This window comes from Canis lupus, chromosome 24 (genome assembly GCF_048164855.1).
Source record: "Canis lupus baileyi chromosome 24, mCanLup2.hap1, whole genome shotgun sequence".
In the NCBI taxonomy this organism is placed as follows: domain Eukaryota; kingdom Metazoa; phylum Chordata; class Mammalia; order Carnivora; family Canidae; genus Canis; species Canis lupus.
In genome coordinates, this window is record NC_132861.1 from 52,588,902 (window position 1) to 52,606,824 (window position 17,923).

At 62.2% G+C, this 17,923-nt stretch overlaps 1 protein-coding gene across 2 annotated transcripts in view; it reads left to right on the top strand.

Annotated features, from left to right (window-relative positions):
- Positions 1 to 17,923, top strand: part of CROCC2 (ciliary rootlet coiled-coil, rootletin family member 2) — a 58,433-nt gene that overhangs the window by 25,686 nt on the left and 14,824 nt on the right. For both annotated transcript variants that reach the window (XM_072797019.1, XM_072797020.1), the window contains 9 exons: positions 4,939 to 5,132; positions 8,156 to 8,283; positions 8,665 to 8,834; positions 9,380 to 9,556; positions 10,410 to 10,523; positions 12,466 to 12,609; positions 15,707 to 15,924; positions 16,404 to 16,563; positions 17,237 to 17,341. In XM_072797019.1, the coding sequence (XP_072653120.1) occupies positions 4,939 to 5,132; positions 8,156 to 8,283; positions 8,665 to 8,834; positions 9,380 to 9,556; positions 10,410 to 10,523; positions 12,466 to 12,609; positions 15,707 to 15,924; positions 16,404 to 16,563; positions 17,237 to 17,341 (1,410 nt within the window). The remainder of the gene's footprint in view (positions 1 to 4,938; positions 5,133 to 8,155; positions 8,284 to 8,664; positions 8,835 to 9,379; positions 9,557 to 10,409; positions 10,524 to 12,465; positions 12,610 to 15,706; positions 15,925 to 16,403; positions 16,564 to 17,236; positions 17,342 to 17,923) is intronic.

Here is a 17,923-nt window from a genome sequence, read left to right on the forward strand (position 1 = left end):
CTCCAGGGTCACGGTCTGGGCCGCAGGCATATGCTCACCCGCTGAGCCACGCGGGCATCCCTCCCCGCACCGATTTTTAAAGACTGTCCGTTCTCCCTTGAGTCAACTCAGCGACTCGTTGAAAGCGAATTGAACATACACGCGCAGAGATGAGCACGGGTCAGATTGTCGGTCTGTGCAAATCCATCTGCTCATTCTTTCCCCCAAACCACACTGTCTTGGTTACCGGGCTTTCTTGCTCAGCCTTGAAATTAAGGAGCACGAGTTCTCCGACCTTATTCTTCTTTTTCAGAATGGTTTTGACAGTTGGAAATGTCGCACATTTCCGTGTACCCTGCGGGATCAGCTCATGAGTTTCTGTCCTCCCCGAAAAGCTGTCAGAACCTACTCAGTTGGGATCGTGTTGACGTTGTAGGTGGAATCCAGAGGCCTGGGCGCCTTGAGGTGTCCGCCCGTGAGGATGTGGCGTTTCTCTTCTTTACTCACTTCTCTCAGCTGTGGTTTGTTCTCCGTGTAGCTGTCTTGCTCATACTTGATTATCACACCCTGGGCCAGAGGCAGGCGCTAAACCGCTGAGCCACCCAGGGATCCCACACACGGATTTTCCAAGTACCTACTTGTCACCCATTTCTTATATGATTCCATTGAGGTCAGAAAACATACTGTAGGGGCATCCGGGGGGCTCAGTCGGTTAAGCATCTGCCTTCAGCTCAGATCACGATCTTGGGGTCCTGGGATTGAGCCCCACATGGAGCTCCTGCTCAGCACGTAGCCTACTTCCTCCTCTCCTCCCTGCTTGTACTCTCTCTCTCTCTCTCTCTGGCTATCACTTTCTCTCTGAAATAAATAAATAAAATCTTTAAAATAAGAATAAAAGAAGAAAAAAGAAAAAAAAACATGCTCCATGCTACTTGAATGGCTCTAAAGGTACTGAGGCATGTTTTCGGCCCAGCCAGTCTTGCTGAGCATCCCATGCTCGTGTGAGAAGAGCGAGCACAGTGAAACTGGTGGATGCAGGGTCGATAAATATCAATCACGTCAAATATTGTTCGAATATTCCATGTCCTCACTGTTTTTTGTTTGTTAGTTCATCTTATTTGTTTTACTTGGCTGGTTTTGTCTACTTGCTCTAACAATTCATGCTGGAAGGGCATTAAACTCTCTATCTGTGATTGCAGAATTATCCATTTCAAATTGTAGTCCTGTTTATTTTTGCCTCATAGTTTGAATTCCCGTTATTAGGCGCATACACGTTTAGTATTTTATGTCTTCATGATGCGCTGACTTTCTCCATCACTATGAAATGTCCCCTCTTATCTCCGCTGACACTCTTTTCCTTGATTTCTACTTTTTGTGGAGTTGATAGAGCCACACCAACTTTCTCATGCTGTTTTCTTTGTATACCCCTCAAGAAATTTACTTCTGATTCATCTCTGTCTGTATATTTAAAGTGTGTTTCTCATAAAAAGCATATGCTTGGGTCTTGCTTTTTTTTAAGAATTTATTTATTTACTCATGAAAGACCCAGAGAGAGAGAGGCAGAGGCACAGGCAGAGAGAGAAGCAGGCTCCCTGCAGGAGCCCGATGCGGGACTCGATCCCAGGACCCCCAGGGTCACGCCTTGGGCCAAAGGGAGATGCTCAACCGCTGAGCTACCCAGGTGCCCTGGGTCTTGCTTTTATATTCACTCTGGACAGTTTGTGCCATTTACATTTAGTGTAACCATTGATATGCTTGGTTTTATTCTACTATCTTGGTAATTGTTTTCTATTTGTCTCATTAAAAACACATTTTTACCTTCCTCATTTCTGGACTTATTTTGGGTTATTTTCATATTTATGTAGTATTCCATTTTATGTTTCCTTTTTTTTTCTTTTTTCTTTTTTCTTTTTTGCTATTTTATGTTTTCTAATGGCATTTCTAAGCTGTACTTATTTTGCTTATTGTTTTAGTAATTATTCTGAAATTATTATATGCATAGTTTATATTCGAATAATATCATGTTACTTCAAAAACAATTTAAGACCTTCACAATAATATGTTACATTTATCTCTCCCATCCTTTGTGCTCTTGTTGCTATATATTTTACTTCTACATGTGCTGTTATAAACCCTACAATAGGGGCAGCCTGGGTGGCTCAGTGGTTTAGCACCGCCTTCAGTCCAGGGCGTGATCCCGGGGTCCCGGGATTGAGTCCCACGTCGGGCTCCCTGCATGGAGCCTGCTTCTCCCTCTGCCTGGGTCTCTGCCTCTCTCTGTGTGTCTCTCAGGAATAAATGAATAAAATCTTTAATAAATAAATAAACCCTACAATATGTTATTAATATTTTTGTTTTAAATGGTCACTTTAACTATGCACACACACACACACACACACACACACTTCAGTTATCTGGTGAAATTCTTTATCTTCACCGTATGTTAATCGTAATCTTTTTCAAGTCTTTGTCTGATAACTCCCAACATCTGCAGCCTCTAACAGGTCCCTTTCTTTTGTCTTTTATATCTTGGTTTTCAGTCATTGGGCTTGCCTCTTGATATGGGTAATAATTTTGTTGAATAAGACTTTATGTTTTTGTAGAGATCATTTGAGCCTCTGAATGAGATCAACTTTTTCCAGAGGGAATTGGCTTTAGATTTGGGGAAATCAGAGCAGGGGCAGAGCGCCTGTATCCAGTCTGGGCTCACACTGGTTTGTAAGTGGGTTTCAATCCCTCATGAAGAGCGGCCTATTTCTGGTGTGCCCCGGGGTGCAACACCGCTCTCCCGGGCCCCTCACTGGATGAGTCGGGTGTAGACCAGGGCCTCTACCTTCCGGCAAGCTCCACCACCAGGTTTTGTTTTCTCAATTCTCTCAGCTGCCACTTCTCATTCAGATTCAGAGTCCCTCAGCCCTCTACTGCTTGGGAATTATTTTTTTCTAAAGCAGTACTTAAAAACAATACAGAATCTGAGTCTCCCCTCCTCTCTGATGTCTCACCTCTCAAACACCAGCTGCTTTGGTGGCTTTGAACTCCAGGTTAAGCCTCCCTAGTCTCACAAGTCAAGTTCCCAGGCCTTATCCTTGGCTGCAAAGGCTCTGGGCCTTGTGCTACTTCGGGGCTGGTAGATACTGCAAGGAAAGCCCATGGCCAGGTGTCGGGCTCAACTAGGTCCACGTCTCCTTGGGTCTTGGCCACGTGGCACCTCCTAGGCCCTCATACGATTGTGATGTTGCAGGTGTGCTGCATAGATTTTCTAGCTGCTCCAGGTGGGAGGGTTGGTCTCCAACAAACTTTCACCATTATCAGAAGCAGAAAGTACTGGTCTCTATGTTTGAAGATACTTTTATACGTTATAGGAGACTAGGATGGACAACATTTGCCTTCAGCATTTTGATGAATCCATCCCACCATCTTCTGACTTTCCTTGTTGCTGTTTGGAAATCAAATGTCATTCCTATCGTTGCTCATTTTAAGCTAACGTGTGTTTTTCTGATTTTAAAATTTGTATTTCTCTATCTCCGGTATTCAGAAACATTACTGTGCTCTGTGTCCGTGATGCTTTCTTCATGTTTATCCCCCTGCATGATTATGGCTCCTTTTAAATCTGTGGCTCGATGGATTTTACTGGACTGGGGGCATTCTTGTGCAGTATCCGTTCAAGTATTCCCTCTCCTCTCCTCCTGCAACTTCCATTGTACACGTGTTGGACCTGTTTGCCTTGTCCCGTGTGTTACACTCTCTTCAGTGTTTTTCATCCGTTTTTTCTCTTCATGATTCAGTCTGGATACGTTCTTTTGCCGAACTTCCAGACTGGTAGTCCTCTCTCTTCTGTCTAAGCTGGCATTGAACCTTTTTTGGTTATTGTATTTTAAAATTATACTGTTTATATCTAGTTTCTAGTTCTCTTGTGAAATTCTGTATCTTGCCATCCACCTTCTTGAACACTGAATCACAGCTACTTTATTTATTTTTTTATCACAGCTACTTTAAACTCTGTGAACTCCGATATCTGAGTATTCAAGAGGGCAGAGAGGCATCGGTTTTTGTTTTATGTTCTTACCTGTGGGGTTTTGTTTTGTTTTGTTTTTGCCATATGATCCTATCTCCTGATACACCTGGTGATGTTGACTAAATGCCAAATATAGGTAAAAAGTTGTAGAAATGACGTGAGGATCTTGATGACGCTATTCTTCTTCCAGAGAAGATTCACCTTTGGTTCTGGCAGGCAGTGAAGGGAAACGACCCCGTAGTCCCTGGTTGGAGTGATTGAAGCCCGAGCTTCAGCTTTCCTGAGGGATGATCTATTCCCAGGTCGGCGCCACTACTGGGTGAAGCCCTGCGGGGATTGCCACTAAAGCCAGGATGCTCTTTAGGGCCCCTCTGCCATGATGGCTCTGAACTTGAGTTTTTGCTCCCCTGAGGCCATAGCACTGTCGGAAACTCTCCTGGGCTTCTCAATTTCTCAGCCAAAATGTCTAAATCAGCAAATTCTGAGGAGAGAAGAGATGCCAGGTGGTGCCTCTAAGGTCTCGGCTCCCTAGTCCCCCCGCCTTGGCAGCTCCCTGAGGCCTCGTACAGATCCCTGTGCTAGGTTCTGGCCACACTCGTGTGGTGCTCTTGATGGAAGTGTTTGCGGCGCCTGGTCCTCTGCCCCCTCCTGCCATCGCTGGGTGATGTTTCCTGTCCCCTGGATGCCCGTGGCCCAGCCCAGGTCACCATCTGGGACAGCAGCGGGCTCTTCCCTGGGAATCTTCAGCTTCTCCATCGCGGCTACGGGAGCGGGGGCCCCTCTGCTGTGAAAACACCCACGTGCACCTCTGAGGCCCCAGCGGTCTCCCGCCCACTCTCCTCCCCGTCTCGTCCCCCACGCCCTCTGCACAAAGTTGCTTCTTTTCTCTTGAACGCCCCTCACCTTCCCACTCTCTGCCAGACTGTCCCATCCCCCTCCCGTAGGTCACAGGCAAGAAACAGGCGCTGGAGGAGCAGCTGGCCCAGAGCCTGCGGGACCAGGAGGCCCAGATGGACACTCTGCAGAGGGCCCTGCAGGAGAAGGAGGCTTTGTCTGAGGAGCGGACCCAGCTGCTGGCCAAACAGGCGGCCCTGGAGAGGCAGGTCCAGCTCACAGCTGCGGAGGCAGCTGACCTCAGGTACCCAGGCCCCACCAGCAGGTCGTGTCCACGTGGCCTCCGCCCTGAAGAGCCTGGAGTGCGGCAGGGGGCGGGCACTCACTCAGCAATAGCTGAACAATTCTGTCCACATGGGAGAGAGGCTGGGAGTGAGGGGCAAACACAGAGCCCGGGTAGGAGGAGCATCTAGGAGTGAATCTGGTGAGAGCCCGGGGATGGGCCTCCTGAGCAAGGTGGCCACGCTGGCCAGACAGCAGGGAATCAGAAACCCAGTTCGGACCAGCAGAAGGAAGACCTGGAATGTCTTGCTCATGGATCTAAGAAGTTCAGGGTACACATGGCTTCAGGCCAGGCTGGATCCAGGGGCTCCCACAGTGCTGTGAGAATCCTGCCTGTCCCTGCTCAGTGCTGCTTAACTCCGGGGGTTCTGTTCCCAGGCAGGCTCACGGCGAGAGGGGTGGTGCCCACTCCAGGCTCCCTCCTTCAGCAGACAGCCCTTTTCCCCACAAAGCCCCCAAACTGAGCCACTTGATGTCCCTGAACCAATCCTGGGAGTTGCTGGGCTCAGGTTGGCAGGCTGGGTCAGGTCCATCCCCGAAGCCAGGGGCGGTGCCAGCCCCGGGGAACCGGGAGGTCGAGGGCAGGGGCAGGATGAGCTTCAAAGACCGTCAGGCGCCACTTCCGGAGGACACGAAATAGGCACTTGTGGGCGAGAACAGGGGGCGCCTGTGGCCGTTGCCCGGTGAGCTGAGCTCGTCCCGTGGCCTCCGTACCTTCCTGCCACCAAACTTGCGGGCTCCCTTGGGAACACCCAAGTATTTTTGTAGAAAAGATTTCCTCCTGGAATTCCGGAATCTGGGGTCACGAGAACCCTTCGAGTCCCAGGTCCTTAAACATCCTCGCAGACAAACCTCTTTTGCAAATGAAAGCTGGCGGAGAGATTGGAGCAGGGGGTCCCTGCCTGCCGCCCCCTCCCGGCCGGGGCCTCCGCAGCCCAGGATCCTCCCTCCAGCCGCAGCCCTGATGGCTGGGCCCGGGGCCTCTGCACACGGCAGGCCTGTGGCCCACACAGAGCCACGTGCTCCTGAAACAGCCCTTCACGATCACCAGCCTGAGCTTCTGGCCACAAGACTGCTCGGGGCCTGCCCTGAACGCACGCACGCCTGGCGCACACGGCCCCTCGCACACACGTGTGTGTCTCTCCAGCTCTAACGAGCTCCCGGGGCGTGCTGACAAGCGCCAGGTGCAGGAAGTCCTGCTGCAGCTCCCTGCTTCTCCGGGGGCACCGGGCCGGGATCTGGGAGGAGGTGGGTTCAAGGCACTCGAGGGACCGTTCCCCGCAGCAGGGAGGGGGTCACGCAGATGGGGGGTGGGGGGGACGTGGGGTGCTGGCGAGGACGGGGAGGAGATGCCAGGCGTTGAGGTTTCCGGGCTCTGCGGGCATCAGGGAGCCCTAGAGGGTGTCCGTGTGCCGTACCCCCCGACAAGGTGGCAGCGGGGGGCAGGGGGCTGTGGGGTCCCCATGGCCCAGGCCCTCCCTGGCCCGTCCACGTGGGTGGGGCCCTGTGTGTGCCCCCCGAGCGCACGCAAGTGTTTGTGGGGTATGCCCCGCGTTGTCCCCTTCCTCCCGCATCACCCAGCACAGGGCCCGGCCCACGAACACTTGGAACAGGCCCCTCGGCCGCCTGGTGACTGGCAGCCGCTTGCCTGGCCTCGCACGACTGCTTCAAGCCCCTCCGTCCCCTCCAGAGAGGAGTGGCCGCCGGGAGCTGCGGGAGCTGCGCCGACACAGGACTCCCCGTGCACACACGTCTGTGCGCGTGCACAGGCAGGCAGGGGCGTTTGCACGCCCGGGATCACGCCGCGCGCGGGCGGCTCCGGCACCTTGCTTCTCGGAGGCAAGAGGAGAGAGAAGAGAGCTTCCTCGTCCTCAGTGACAACCCACTGGCTGGGCCGCCCTTGCCAGCATTCTGCGCTTCAGCAGCCCCGAGGCCGAGCCCGGCGCACGCGCTGCCAAGAGCTGCAGTGGGCGTCCTCGCACACGCCTCACGGGGCACGTGTATTTCTAAGGAACCGGCGTCTGGGAGTGGAATGGCTCGTTCTAAGATAAGCACTCTTTAAATTTTGAAATTTCCCAGCCTCCGCTCCACAAGGAAAATCGTCCTCACATCCTTGCCGACGTTGAATGTGACCATTACGTAAAGTTCTGTCGCTCTGATGCCGGGTCCCTCGAGCTCGTGGTGGTGATCGACTGTCCTAGGGCACTAGTCAGGTTGGGCAAGCTCTGGATGTTCATTGTCCCTTTGCGTTCTCTTTGTGAATAACCGTCATTTTTCTCGTTTTTCTGTAGGATCAGCTGACTTTCTGTCATTGATTGGTAGGAGCTCTTTGCATATGGTGGATATTAACTCTTTGTCCGTCTAGTGCAGATTTTTTTCTTCCAGTCTGTCCCTTGTCTTTTCAGTTGGTTTATGCAAGCTTTCCTGCACAACCATCACCTCGTCTTTAAGTGTGTTTACATTGCTGGCCTCTATTTTTGGCTTTTGGCTTTTGTGTCTTGCTTAAGAAGATCATATAATACCCTTTGTGTTTTCTTCCGACTATTTTTTTTTTTTTTTGAGAAAGAGAGAGAGCTCGCGTGCATGAGCGCGGGGGAGGCAGAGGGGCAGAGGGAGAGAGAGAGTCTCAAGCAGGCTCCACGCCCAGCATGGGCCCGACCTGGGGCTCCGTCTCACGACCCTGAGATCATGACCTGAGCTAAAGTCAAGAGTCAGACACTTAACCGACGGAGCCGCCCAGGCGCCCCTCGACTGTTCTTATAGTTCTGAGTTGTTTATCTGTTGTTTGTTTCGTTTAACTTAATCCACCCGAAAGGTCATTTTGTGCTGAGCCTGATTTGGTTTTGAGATCAAAAAATGAATGAGATGTTCCGTTTATCTCCCGGTTTGCGAGCCGGGCCGCGCCCCACGTCTAGCGACGGGCCCCGCACCGTCCCCCCCGCAGGCCTGCCCGGCTGATGGCCGCTGTCTGCTGACTCCCTGCAGGGCCGAGAGGGACTCTCTGGAGAGCACCCTGCTTGACACCCAGCGGCTGTCGGGGCAGCTCCAGGCGGAGCGCGAGCAGCTGGAGGGCGAGACCCAGAGCCTGCGGCTGGCTCGGCAGACCCTGCAAGGTGCCCTCAGGGGGCTGTACGTCCCCCACCCCCACCCCCCGCCCCGTGGAGCTCAGCCCCCGAAGGAGGGAGGCTCCCGGTGCTGGGCCCGGGCGCAAAGCTGGGCAGTGGCCGCAGGCTGAGCGTGGTGGCCCCCTGCCCGGCCCCCGTGCTCCCTGTCCAGCCCAGCCAGCCGTGGGTGGGCCTGACCACGGGCAGTACAAGGTGACAACTCGGGACATTGCAACGGGCCCAGGGCGCTTGTCGCCGCCGGCTCTGGCAGCGTCCTCGAGCAGGTGTCCCTCCAGCGCGCCGGCCCTCCGCAGGGAACTCATGAGGGCCACGAGGGGTTCCCACCGCGGCGCCGTGCGGCCAGTACCTGATGCGCCTGTCACTCTGCAGTGGAAATGCAGCAGCTGAAAAGTGCCTGGGAGGTCCAGGAGACGAAGCTCCAGTGGGACGTGGGGCGGCTTCAGCGGCTAGTGGCCCAGCAGGAGCGGGAGGCGCAGCTGGCGCTGGAGAGCCAGGCACTGGCCCACCACGAGGACCTGGCGCGGCTCCAGAGGGACAAGGTCTGCTTCCGTTGGGCCCTCGGCTGCCTGGGCACCTCCCAGGAGCCCACCGTGTCCCGTGAAACAGCAGACCTTGTGGTGGGGGGCCTGGGAGAGACCAGGAGAGAGAGGCGCCCCCGCCGTGCCAGGGCCGGGGCCAGGGGAGGCCTCCCCAGGGGTCGCGTGAGCAGCCCAGGGCCTGGGGCATGGGTGCCGCCTGGGTCCACTCAGACCCCCGCAGCAGAGGCCAGGCCTGGGGTTGGCTGACCTGCTGCAGTCTGCGGGCCGGGAGCACCCCCGCCGGAGCTATCCCGCTGGCCACAGGCCCCCCCACTCTTGTTTGACACATCACACATGTTGTGAGTGTGGAGCTCGGGGGAGGTTTGGGAACCACTACGTGCGGGGGGGCACCCAGCTCTTGCTTTGGTACGTAGCTGACTGGAGTGGACAACCCCGGGGACCCGTCCTGCCCTGCTGTCCCATGAACCAGGTCTCACTTGGGACCCGCTGGCCTCGTATGTCCTGACCACGCAGCCTTCACTGCCTGTCCCTTTGCATCGGCCCAGGAGACGCTGAGTCTGTCTCTGACAGAGGAGAAGGAAGTGGCAGCTCGCCGGTTGGAAGAGGAGAAGAAGCTGGTAGCAAAGAATGCAGCCAAGAGGGAGGCTCTGAAGGAGGAAATTCAGACCCTGAAGCATGAGAGGGATGAGAGTCTCCTCCAGCTGGAACACGAGATGCAGCAGGTGATGGGGGCTGTGAGGCAGAGGGAACCCACACATCCACTCCTCACGTCAATCCTTCTCCCACCCAGCAAGAGGCCTATGAGGGCAACCTTTCTGGGTCACTGCTATTGCAGCTCTGGTCTTCCTCAGCAGTTCTGGTGGACAGAGATCCACCCGCCGACTCATCCATCCAGCAACCCACTCATCCACCCATCCATCAACCCATCCATCCATCCATCCATCCATCATCCATCCATCCATCGATCCATCCATCCATCCATCCATCCATCTCTCCACCCACCAATCCATCCATGTACTTGACTGTCCCTCCACTCATTTGTCCACCATCCATCCCTTCGCCTGAATATCCATCCTTCTATCTCCACACCCAGCCGTCCTCCCACATACGTGGCCATCTAGCCACATACCTCATTTTCCATTCACATACCTGACCATACACCTATCCATCAATTTGCTTAAACATCATCCAACCATCCACACACCCGACCATCATCCAGTCATAGGACCGTCCGTGTCTGCAGCCAGTCCCTTGACCATCTGTTTATCCTCTCACTTCAACATCCTTCCCACACCCTCAGCTGTCCCTCCATATCCACCATCCGTCCCTGTGTCTGACCACCCATCCCCCTGACCAGCCAGCCGGTGTGTGGAGACCTGGCTGAGTGGAGGCACGGAATTTGGGCCATGGCAGTGAGAAGGCCCACGGACCCCACTCGGGACAAGGGCTGCCTCTGGCTGATGTGGGATCAGGGACACAGCATGTCCTGGCGGGGGCTTTAGCACCCGGCTCTGCGGCAGCCTCTCCTTCAAGAGGCCCCCGGTCCTCACAAGCACCCCCGCCCCCTGCTGCCAGGCCCTGTCGCTGAAAGAAGCAGAGAGGAGGCTGCTGGAGGAGGAGCTCTCCCGGGCCTTGCAGGAGCTGGAACAGGTGCGGCAGGAGGCCCAGAGCCGGCACGAGCGAGCCGAGGTGAGCCCTGGTGCCCAGGCCAGGCACGGAGCACCCGGCCTGGCACCTGCACTGCCCAGCACCCCCTTCCTGCCCAGTCCCAGGGACACAGCCCCCTGTCCTGCCCCCCGAGCCTGGACTCCCCCAGGGACCGGCCGGGGCTCCTGCTGGGAGGAGACACCGTCTTAATGGGAAGGAGAGGCCCAGTGAGCCAAGCCGGGTGGGGGTGCGAGAGCCAGGCCCTGCTCCCCAGCAGCAGGCCCGGCCAGAGCGAGGCCGGAGCCAGGAGGGCCCTGGGCCGCAGGTGACCTGCAGCAGAGCCGAGCAGCACCTGGGCCGGGGTCCCAAGACACCAGCACGGCCCCGGGAGGAGGACGCCCCCGAATGTGCGGGAGGCGCCTGGGGGCCGCTCGTGGCCGCCAGAGGAGAAACCCAGGCCGGGAGGCCCGTGCTGTGCCGAGGCAGGCGGTCCCGGGGGTCCCGGCCGAGCCAGGACACAGGCTTCCCCAGCCTTGAGGGTGGGGTGAGGCTGCCTGGGACGACCAGGGGGACGGGCAGCGGCTGCCAGGGCGCCGGTGGGGGCAGTGACCCTGGGGGCACTGGGCCTCCTCCCCGTGGCTGCACCCGCTGCTCCATCTGGTGCCCCCCATGTGGCCGACGGGGAACAAGCCCCCCAGGTGCGGTGGCCGGAGCGAGGTGCGAGGAGGGCACAGGGAGTGGTCTGCGGGGGAGCAGCACCCCGGGGGGCTGGCACTTCGCACACCCCAGGTTCCAGGGGGCCGCGGCCAAGCCAGGCCAGCACCCGTCCTCCTGCGCCGCCTGCGTCCTTCCTACTCCATTACCCCTGCGCTGGGTCCAGGGGACCTGTCCCCACCTGCTCCCTGGTGCGTCCCCAGCCCCGAGGTCACAGGCTTCACTTCTCCACCGGTGCTGAAGTGGCCCAGTGAGCCAGCGATTGAGCGTGTGGACAGGACACAGGACGCTGGGCCTCGAGGAGGGCGGCCCCGGGAGGGGGCCGAGGCCCGTCCCTGGGGCCCCGCGCGGCAGGACACGGGGTTGCCGTCAGGCCTCGGCTGCCAGGGGGCCTCCGCACCCCCAGGGCTGCCTGACGTGGTCACTCTGAGCCGAGCTGCCCGCAGGGTCCAGGCACCCACGCTGCTCTGTCCCACCCCAGGCCGGGGGCAACGGGGCCGTGGGGGTGCCCTCCCTCCTCCCATCCTCACCGAGCTGCCCCCCAGCAGCCCCCGCCACCCGGGGAGCTGACGCCCAGCTTGCCCTGGCGCTGGCTCGGAGTCCCCGCCGGACGGGGTGGCCTGCCAGCCGGGCGCTCCCTCGGCCACCTTGGCGTGAGGGTGCAGGTGACAAGCCCTGGGGGGCGCAGGGAGAGGCCCACCCAGGAAGGCCTGTGGGTGACACAGAAAGCGGCCTGGCAGGTGGAGGGCCCCACCGCCCCCACAGGGGCTCCCCGGGGGCCCCACCCAACTGGCTGCCGGCGACGGCCGTGCACAGGGCGGGGAGGTGCCCGTAGGATCCAGGCAGTGGGGCTGGTGGGTGCCCGAGGGACCCCGCACAGGGCCAGAGCCGGGGGCGGGTGTCCTGGTGAGGAAGCGGGGGGCCTCAGGTGCTGCCTTGCAGACAAGGAGAGCCGCCAGCACGGCTGCCCGGCCCGGGGCGCAGGGGACCCCACCTCCCACCAGCACCCCCGGGCCTGCTGGACGGGGTCCCCCCGAAGGCTAAGGCCCCGCAGAGCAGACTCGAGTCCGGGGGACTGTGTGGCCGCCTGAGTGTGGTGGCGGGGCCTCCACGGGGCCCCTGTGTGCACCGGGACGTGGGCACGGGCCTGACTGTGGCCCTAGCTCCCTGCTCGCCCCCCACCGCCGCGGCTTGGGGCCAGGGTCCGCCTGTCTTGCCCCCCCATGCACCCCAGCAGCCCCCCGAGGCCACCGCCTGCCGCTCCCTCCAGGCCGCCATGGGCGCCACGGACGCGGAGCTGAAAGCCCTGCAGGCCCAGTTTGAGGACGCGGTCGCCGCGCACCAGAGGGAGGCCGCGGCTCTGAGCGACAGTCTCCGGGAGGTGGCTGCAGAGCGAAGCGACACCAGGAGAGAAGTGAGGGGGTGCTAGGGGAAAGGGGGTGCCAGGGGAAGGGGGGTGTTGGGGGAAGAGGGGGTGTCAGGGGAAGAGGGGTGCAGGGGGGAAGAGAGGGTGCAGGGGGGAAGAGAGGGTGCCCAGAGAGAAGTAAGTGGTGCTGGGTAAGAGGAATGCCAGGGAGAAGAGGGGGTGCCGGGGGAAGAGGGGGTCCCCAGAGAGAAGTGAGGGTGCTGGGGGAGAGGAGGGAGGCCCACCCATCCTGCTACCCCCCACCATCCAGCCCCCCCCACCGGGAGGAGCCCCGGGGCAGTGGTGCTGGCCAGGCTGGGCCTGCGCAGCGTGAGGTGCGGGCCCCTGGGACGGGGTGCTGGGGTGGAGGGGCCGAAGTGTGGGGGTCCCGTGGGGTTTCCAGGGGCGGCCAAGCGTGGACTCGGCCAAGGCCCCGAGGTGGACACGGGGTCCCCAGGAGCCACGTGACAGTGTCCCGCGGGGGTGGGGGCAGGAGGGCCAGGCCGCGCAGCAGGCAGGCGACGGGGAGGTGTTTGTGAGGGGCTGTGACAGGGCCTGGGGAGCCCGGGGGGGGGGGGGGGGGGGAGGCGGGGGGAGGGGCGGCGGCGCCCAGGTGGGGCGTGAGGACCCGGCCCCCAGGCCGCCCGGGCCCGGAGCCAAGGCGAGCGCTGCGGGAGCCCAGGGGAGAGCGGGGAGGGGGGCCCCCGGGGCAGCCCCGGCGGGGGTAGGGGGGCACAGAGCGTGATTCAACATGACAGGCTGTTTACTTTGGCCCCCAAAGAGAAAGGTCTCCTTTCAACAGATTTCAAAGTCAGGCCGGTCAGCGACCACACGGGGAAGCAAAATGAGATTTAAAACTAGGGGCTGCAGCGGGGGCGCCAGGAGACGGGGTGGGGGGGGAGGGGCACGTTTGCTCTGGCGAGGTGAAGGAAGAAAGTGCGGGCCCCCCGAGAAGGTCAGGTTCCCAGAGAGGGGGCCCCTGGAAGGAGGGGAACCCCCAGAAAGGAGGGAACCTCAGAAAGGGGGGTCTCAGAAAGGAGGGGAGCCTCAGAAAGGAGGGAACCCCTAGAAAGGCGGGGAACCCCCAGAAAGGAGGGGGCCCCTGGAAGGAGGGAACCCCCAGAAAGGAGGGGCCCCAGGAAGGGAGTGGGGGATCAGGGGGCTGAGCGAGGAGGCAGGAGGAAGCCAGGGAGCAGCAGCACTGAAGAGCCTCCCAGGCGCCAGGCTGGCCCAGTTGCCATGGAAACCGCACCGTTTTCACAGCCTTTAAACTGGAGGAAGGTCCAGGCTTCTCACAGCCCCGCCTGAGGTCCACACGCGTGTGCACGCAGGCACATGAGCACACCCCACGGTTCACACACGTGCACGTCCCTGACCGTGTGCGCGGGATGCACACGCGTGCACTTATGCGTGGATGCAACACCCGCAGGGGGGCTCACCTGGGTGCTGCGGGGCGCACGCCGTGTGCGGCAAGTCGCACACGCAACCCCACGCGCTCACGCGCACGCAGGGCATGCCTGTGCACACACGCGCGGCGTGCACGCCCGCACACACGCGCAGATGCACACGCTCACGCGTGCACGCCCGCACACCAAGCACACACGTGCGCGCTCGCACTGGCGCCCAGGCCAGAGCCCGGAACCGCCCGTCCCCGGCTCCCCTCGGCTGTGCGGAGCCCTGGAGCCGCCTCCCTGCAGGAGATTTCAAAAGACCCTGTTTATACAATTTCTAGTAAAGAAATAATTATTATAATCACATTAAGTGATTTGGCTGTAAAATTCCTGTAAAGAGGATGGCTGTTCTCCCGGGGCGCGGGGCCGGGGGGGGGCTCGGGCTTTGTTGTGCTTGTTTTCATCTCCGCCCTGGGAAGTGGAAAGAGCCTCCTTTCTGCGGGGAGGGCCTCGCGCTGCTCCTTGACCCCGCGCGGATTTTTGCTGAGCTCTGCGGAAACTGCTCCCCACGGTCGTGGCTCCCACATGCGGGGGGCGGGGGGGCGAGGAGGGGCTCGGGCCCTTCCCAAACAGAACAACAAGAGCCGCGGGGGGACGCGGCAGCCGGGCTGGCCGGGGGCCTGGACGCTGCCGCTGGAACGGCCAGCAGCGTGGGGTTGGCTCTTGGCAGACCAGCGCCTGACACTGCTCGGAATTCCTGTGGCTTCCCCTCCCGGCAAGGCCCTCTCCCCTGGGGCGGGCGGCAGCCCCACGGAGGGCCCTCCAGAGGCAGGCGGGGGCGGGCGCCCCCGGGGCGGGGACGGGGTGGGGCCCCCGGCCCCGCGCCTGTGCTCCTCCGAACCCGAGTCGGATGCGTCCCATTCGGGGCCTGGAACGGGTCCGACGGGGACAGGGGCCGCGACTCACACCCACGGCCCCCACCCCTGGCCCGGCCTGCGGGGCCGAGCCTTGAGACCAGGGTGGATGTGGAGCCTGCCCACCGTGCCCCGGGGGCCTCTGCTGCCCCCCCCTTGGGTCAGGAGCACTGGACCCCGAGCACTCAGGAGACAGTGGGAACCTGCTGCCCGAGCAGTTGCACGGCCTGGTCCACACTGGGCCTTCTGAGGGCCGTCGCCAGAGGCCCCCGCTCCCCGCCACCTCCCGTACGATGGGAACCGGGGCCCACGCGACTGGGTGTACCCACCACCACGCAGGGGTCGGGAGCCCAGGCCACTGGTACCGCCAGGGTGGGCAGCGGCCCCAGTGCCGCATCATCATGGACGCAGAGGGCGGGCACCAGGGGACAGCAGCAGGGCAGGCCGTCAGGACCTGGGTGGGGACAGTGCACATGTGCGGGCAGAGCCATGACCCATGTGGTCCCCGCTGACCAGTGAGCAGGGCCCGGGGGAGCCAGGCCACACCAGGGGCCAGGAGGGTCCGAGTGTCTCCTCCCTGGGCCCCGGGACCAGCCCCCATGAAGCCTCAGTGGCATGAGGAGAGGTGACCCCCAGGTGGGCACGTCCAGGTTAGCTGCTGCTCCTCCAAGCACTTGGGGACACAGGGCGAGGGGCTACATCGGTGCTGCGGACCAGAGCCGGGCAGCTCCACGCCCCGACCCCCGCCCACGCCCCTGACCCTGGCCCCAGCGGCCGCACAGCCACATGCTCCTCCCCCAGGCCGAGCGGCTGCAGGCCCAGCTGGACGAGGCCCGGGAGGCGCTGGCCGTGCTGCGCCGGGAGCTGCAGGGCCGCGAGGAGAGCGGCGAGGGGCTCCGCAGGGAGGCCCTGGAGGCCCGGCGGGCGCTGGGGGACGAGGCCCGTGAGAAGGACGTGCTGCGGCGCTCCAACGCTGAGCTGCGGGCCGCCATCCGCAGGGCTGAGCAGGACCGGGCCAGGTAACGGCCCAGCGCAGGGGCGCAGCCCAGGGGCGAAGCCCGCGGACGCGGCGGATCCTCGACGAGGGCCGGATGGTGGGGCGGGCTCAGCTGCCCGGCGGGCGCCCACACGGGCGGGAAGGCCGGGATCCCAACAGGGGCAGCCCCGCCCTCAGCGACTGCCCATCTCGCAGGCCTGCCGGTCCCGAGTGGCCAGCAGGGCACGGCCGAGGGCCGGGGAGCAGAGGAGGCGGGGCCTGGTCCAGGGCCGGGGGTGCTCCATGGGGGGGCGGCGAGGCGAGAACGGCCGCCCTCACGGGGTGGGGGGCACAGGTGCCAGGCCGCGCTGGACGTGCGTCTCCGGGTGTGTGGCTGCAGAGACAAAGGCAGGGGGAGGGCCCCGAGGGGCACGGCCAGCTGGGCTCCGGGCCTCGGGAGACAGACCCCGGGCGGCGGGCGGCGGGCGGCGCGGGCTGGGCCCACCGGGACACTCTGCTCAGCTTCCAGAGGGCCAAGGAAGAAGGGGAGCAGAAGCTGCTGGTGCTGGAGGAGGCCCGGGCCGCGGCGCAGAAGGAGGCCTGGGAGCTGCGGGCCAGTCTGAGGGAGGTGGAGCGGGCCGAGGCCGACGCCCGCCGGGGGCTCCAGGAGCTGGGCAGGCAGGTGAGGGCAGCCACCGGGCCCGGCCCGCGGGACGTCGCCCCCACCCCGGGGCCCCCGGGCCGCAGCGAGGGGCTCGGGACAAGGCCGTGCTGCTGTGCCCCTGGAACACTGTCCCCGCACGGCCACCCCGGGGCCCGAGGACGGCGGCACCGCTTGCCAGTCTGCCTGCCACTCGGGCTGCGTGCTGAGGTCCCTGAGGTCCCCGGGGTGCAGACCCCGTTCAGAGGTGGGGCCCTGACGCCCCTGGACTCTGGGGGGCCTTTCCAGGCGTCCACAGCCGTGTCCAGGGCTCATGGACGCCCTGTGGAGGCTCCCGTTGTCCTGTGCGCCCCGGAGCCGCCGTCTCCTGCACCTCCCTCCTCCCCCACGGCCTCCCGTGAGGAAGGTTCGAGCACCGTCCCTCTCAGAGGAGGCCACGGAGGCACAGAGCCGTGCGGGGGACCAGGTCCCCGTGAGCCGGGGTCCCCGGGAGCCCAGAGCAGCGCCCCGCTGCCCCAGCCCGCTGCTGGCCCTCGAGCAGTCAGCTCCGGGGGTGGTCTCAGGGCACCCCCACCTCCCGCGCCCTGCGTGCAGCCGCTGCCCACTCGGAGGGCTCCCTCCCTGGGACACGTGAGCTGAGGCTGGGGTCCAGCGGGGCCCCCGGCCACCCCATCCGTGCCGCCCACCGTCACAGGTCAACATGCTGGAGGCTGAGAACCGGAGGAAGAGCCAAGAGGTGAGCCAGCTGCAGGCCCGGGGCGCCCAGGATGCCGAGCGGCAGCAGCAGAGCCAGCGGGAGGTACAGCAGCGGCAGAGGCTGGCGCCGAGGCCCAGGCGACCCACGAGGGCGCCCCGGGGGGGGAGGTGGGGGGCGGAGCGGCCCAGAGGAGGCCCCAGCCTGCCAGAGGGGTGTCGGTCCCAGGCGAGGCCGGGACCAGGGGTGCACGGCAGACGGGGCGGCCTGAGAGGAAGGACAGGATGGGCTGCTGTGGACAGACGGCGGGGTCAGGGAGGGCCCTCGGCGCCTCAGCCGGGCTGCCGGAAGGGAGGGGAGGGGAGGGGAGGGGAGGACCAGTGGGGGGGGTGGCTGCAGTGAAGCAGGAGGGAGAACGGCCCGGGCCCGGCGAGGCAGGGGAGCGGCCACCCGGGGCCCCGCGTGTGCAGGGAGGCCACGGGGCAGCCAGCGGCGATCACCCACCGCGCCGGCCGCAGAAGCCTGTGGTGGTGTGTGGGGCACCCCGAGGCTCCCGGCCCCAGGCTCAGGGTGACGCCGGCCCTGCCCTCGCTACCGCAGGCCCCAGGACGGGGCTGGCCAGAGGGGACCCTGGAGGGCCCCGGCAGGGACAGCCTAGGGTCACGGCTCCACCCGGCTCCGGGCTCC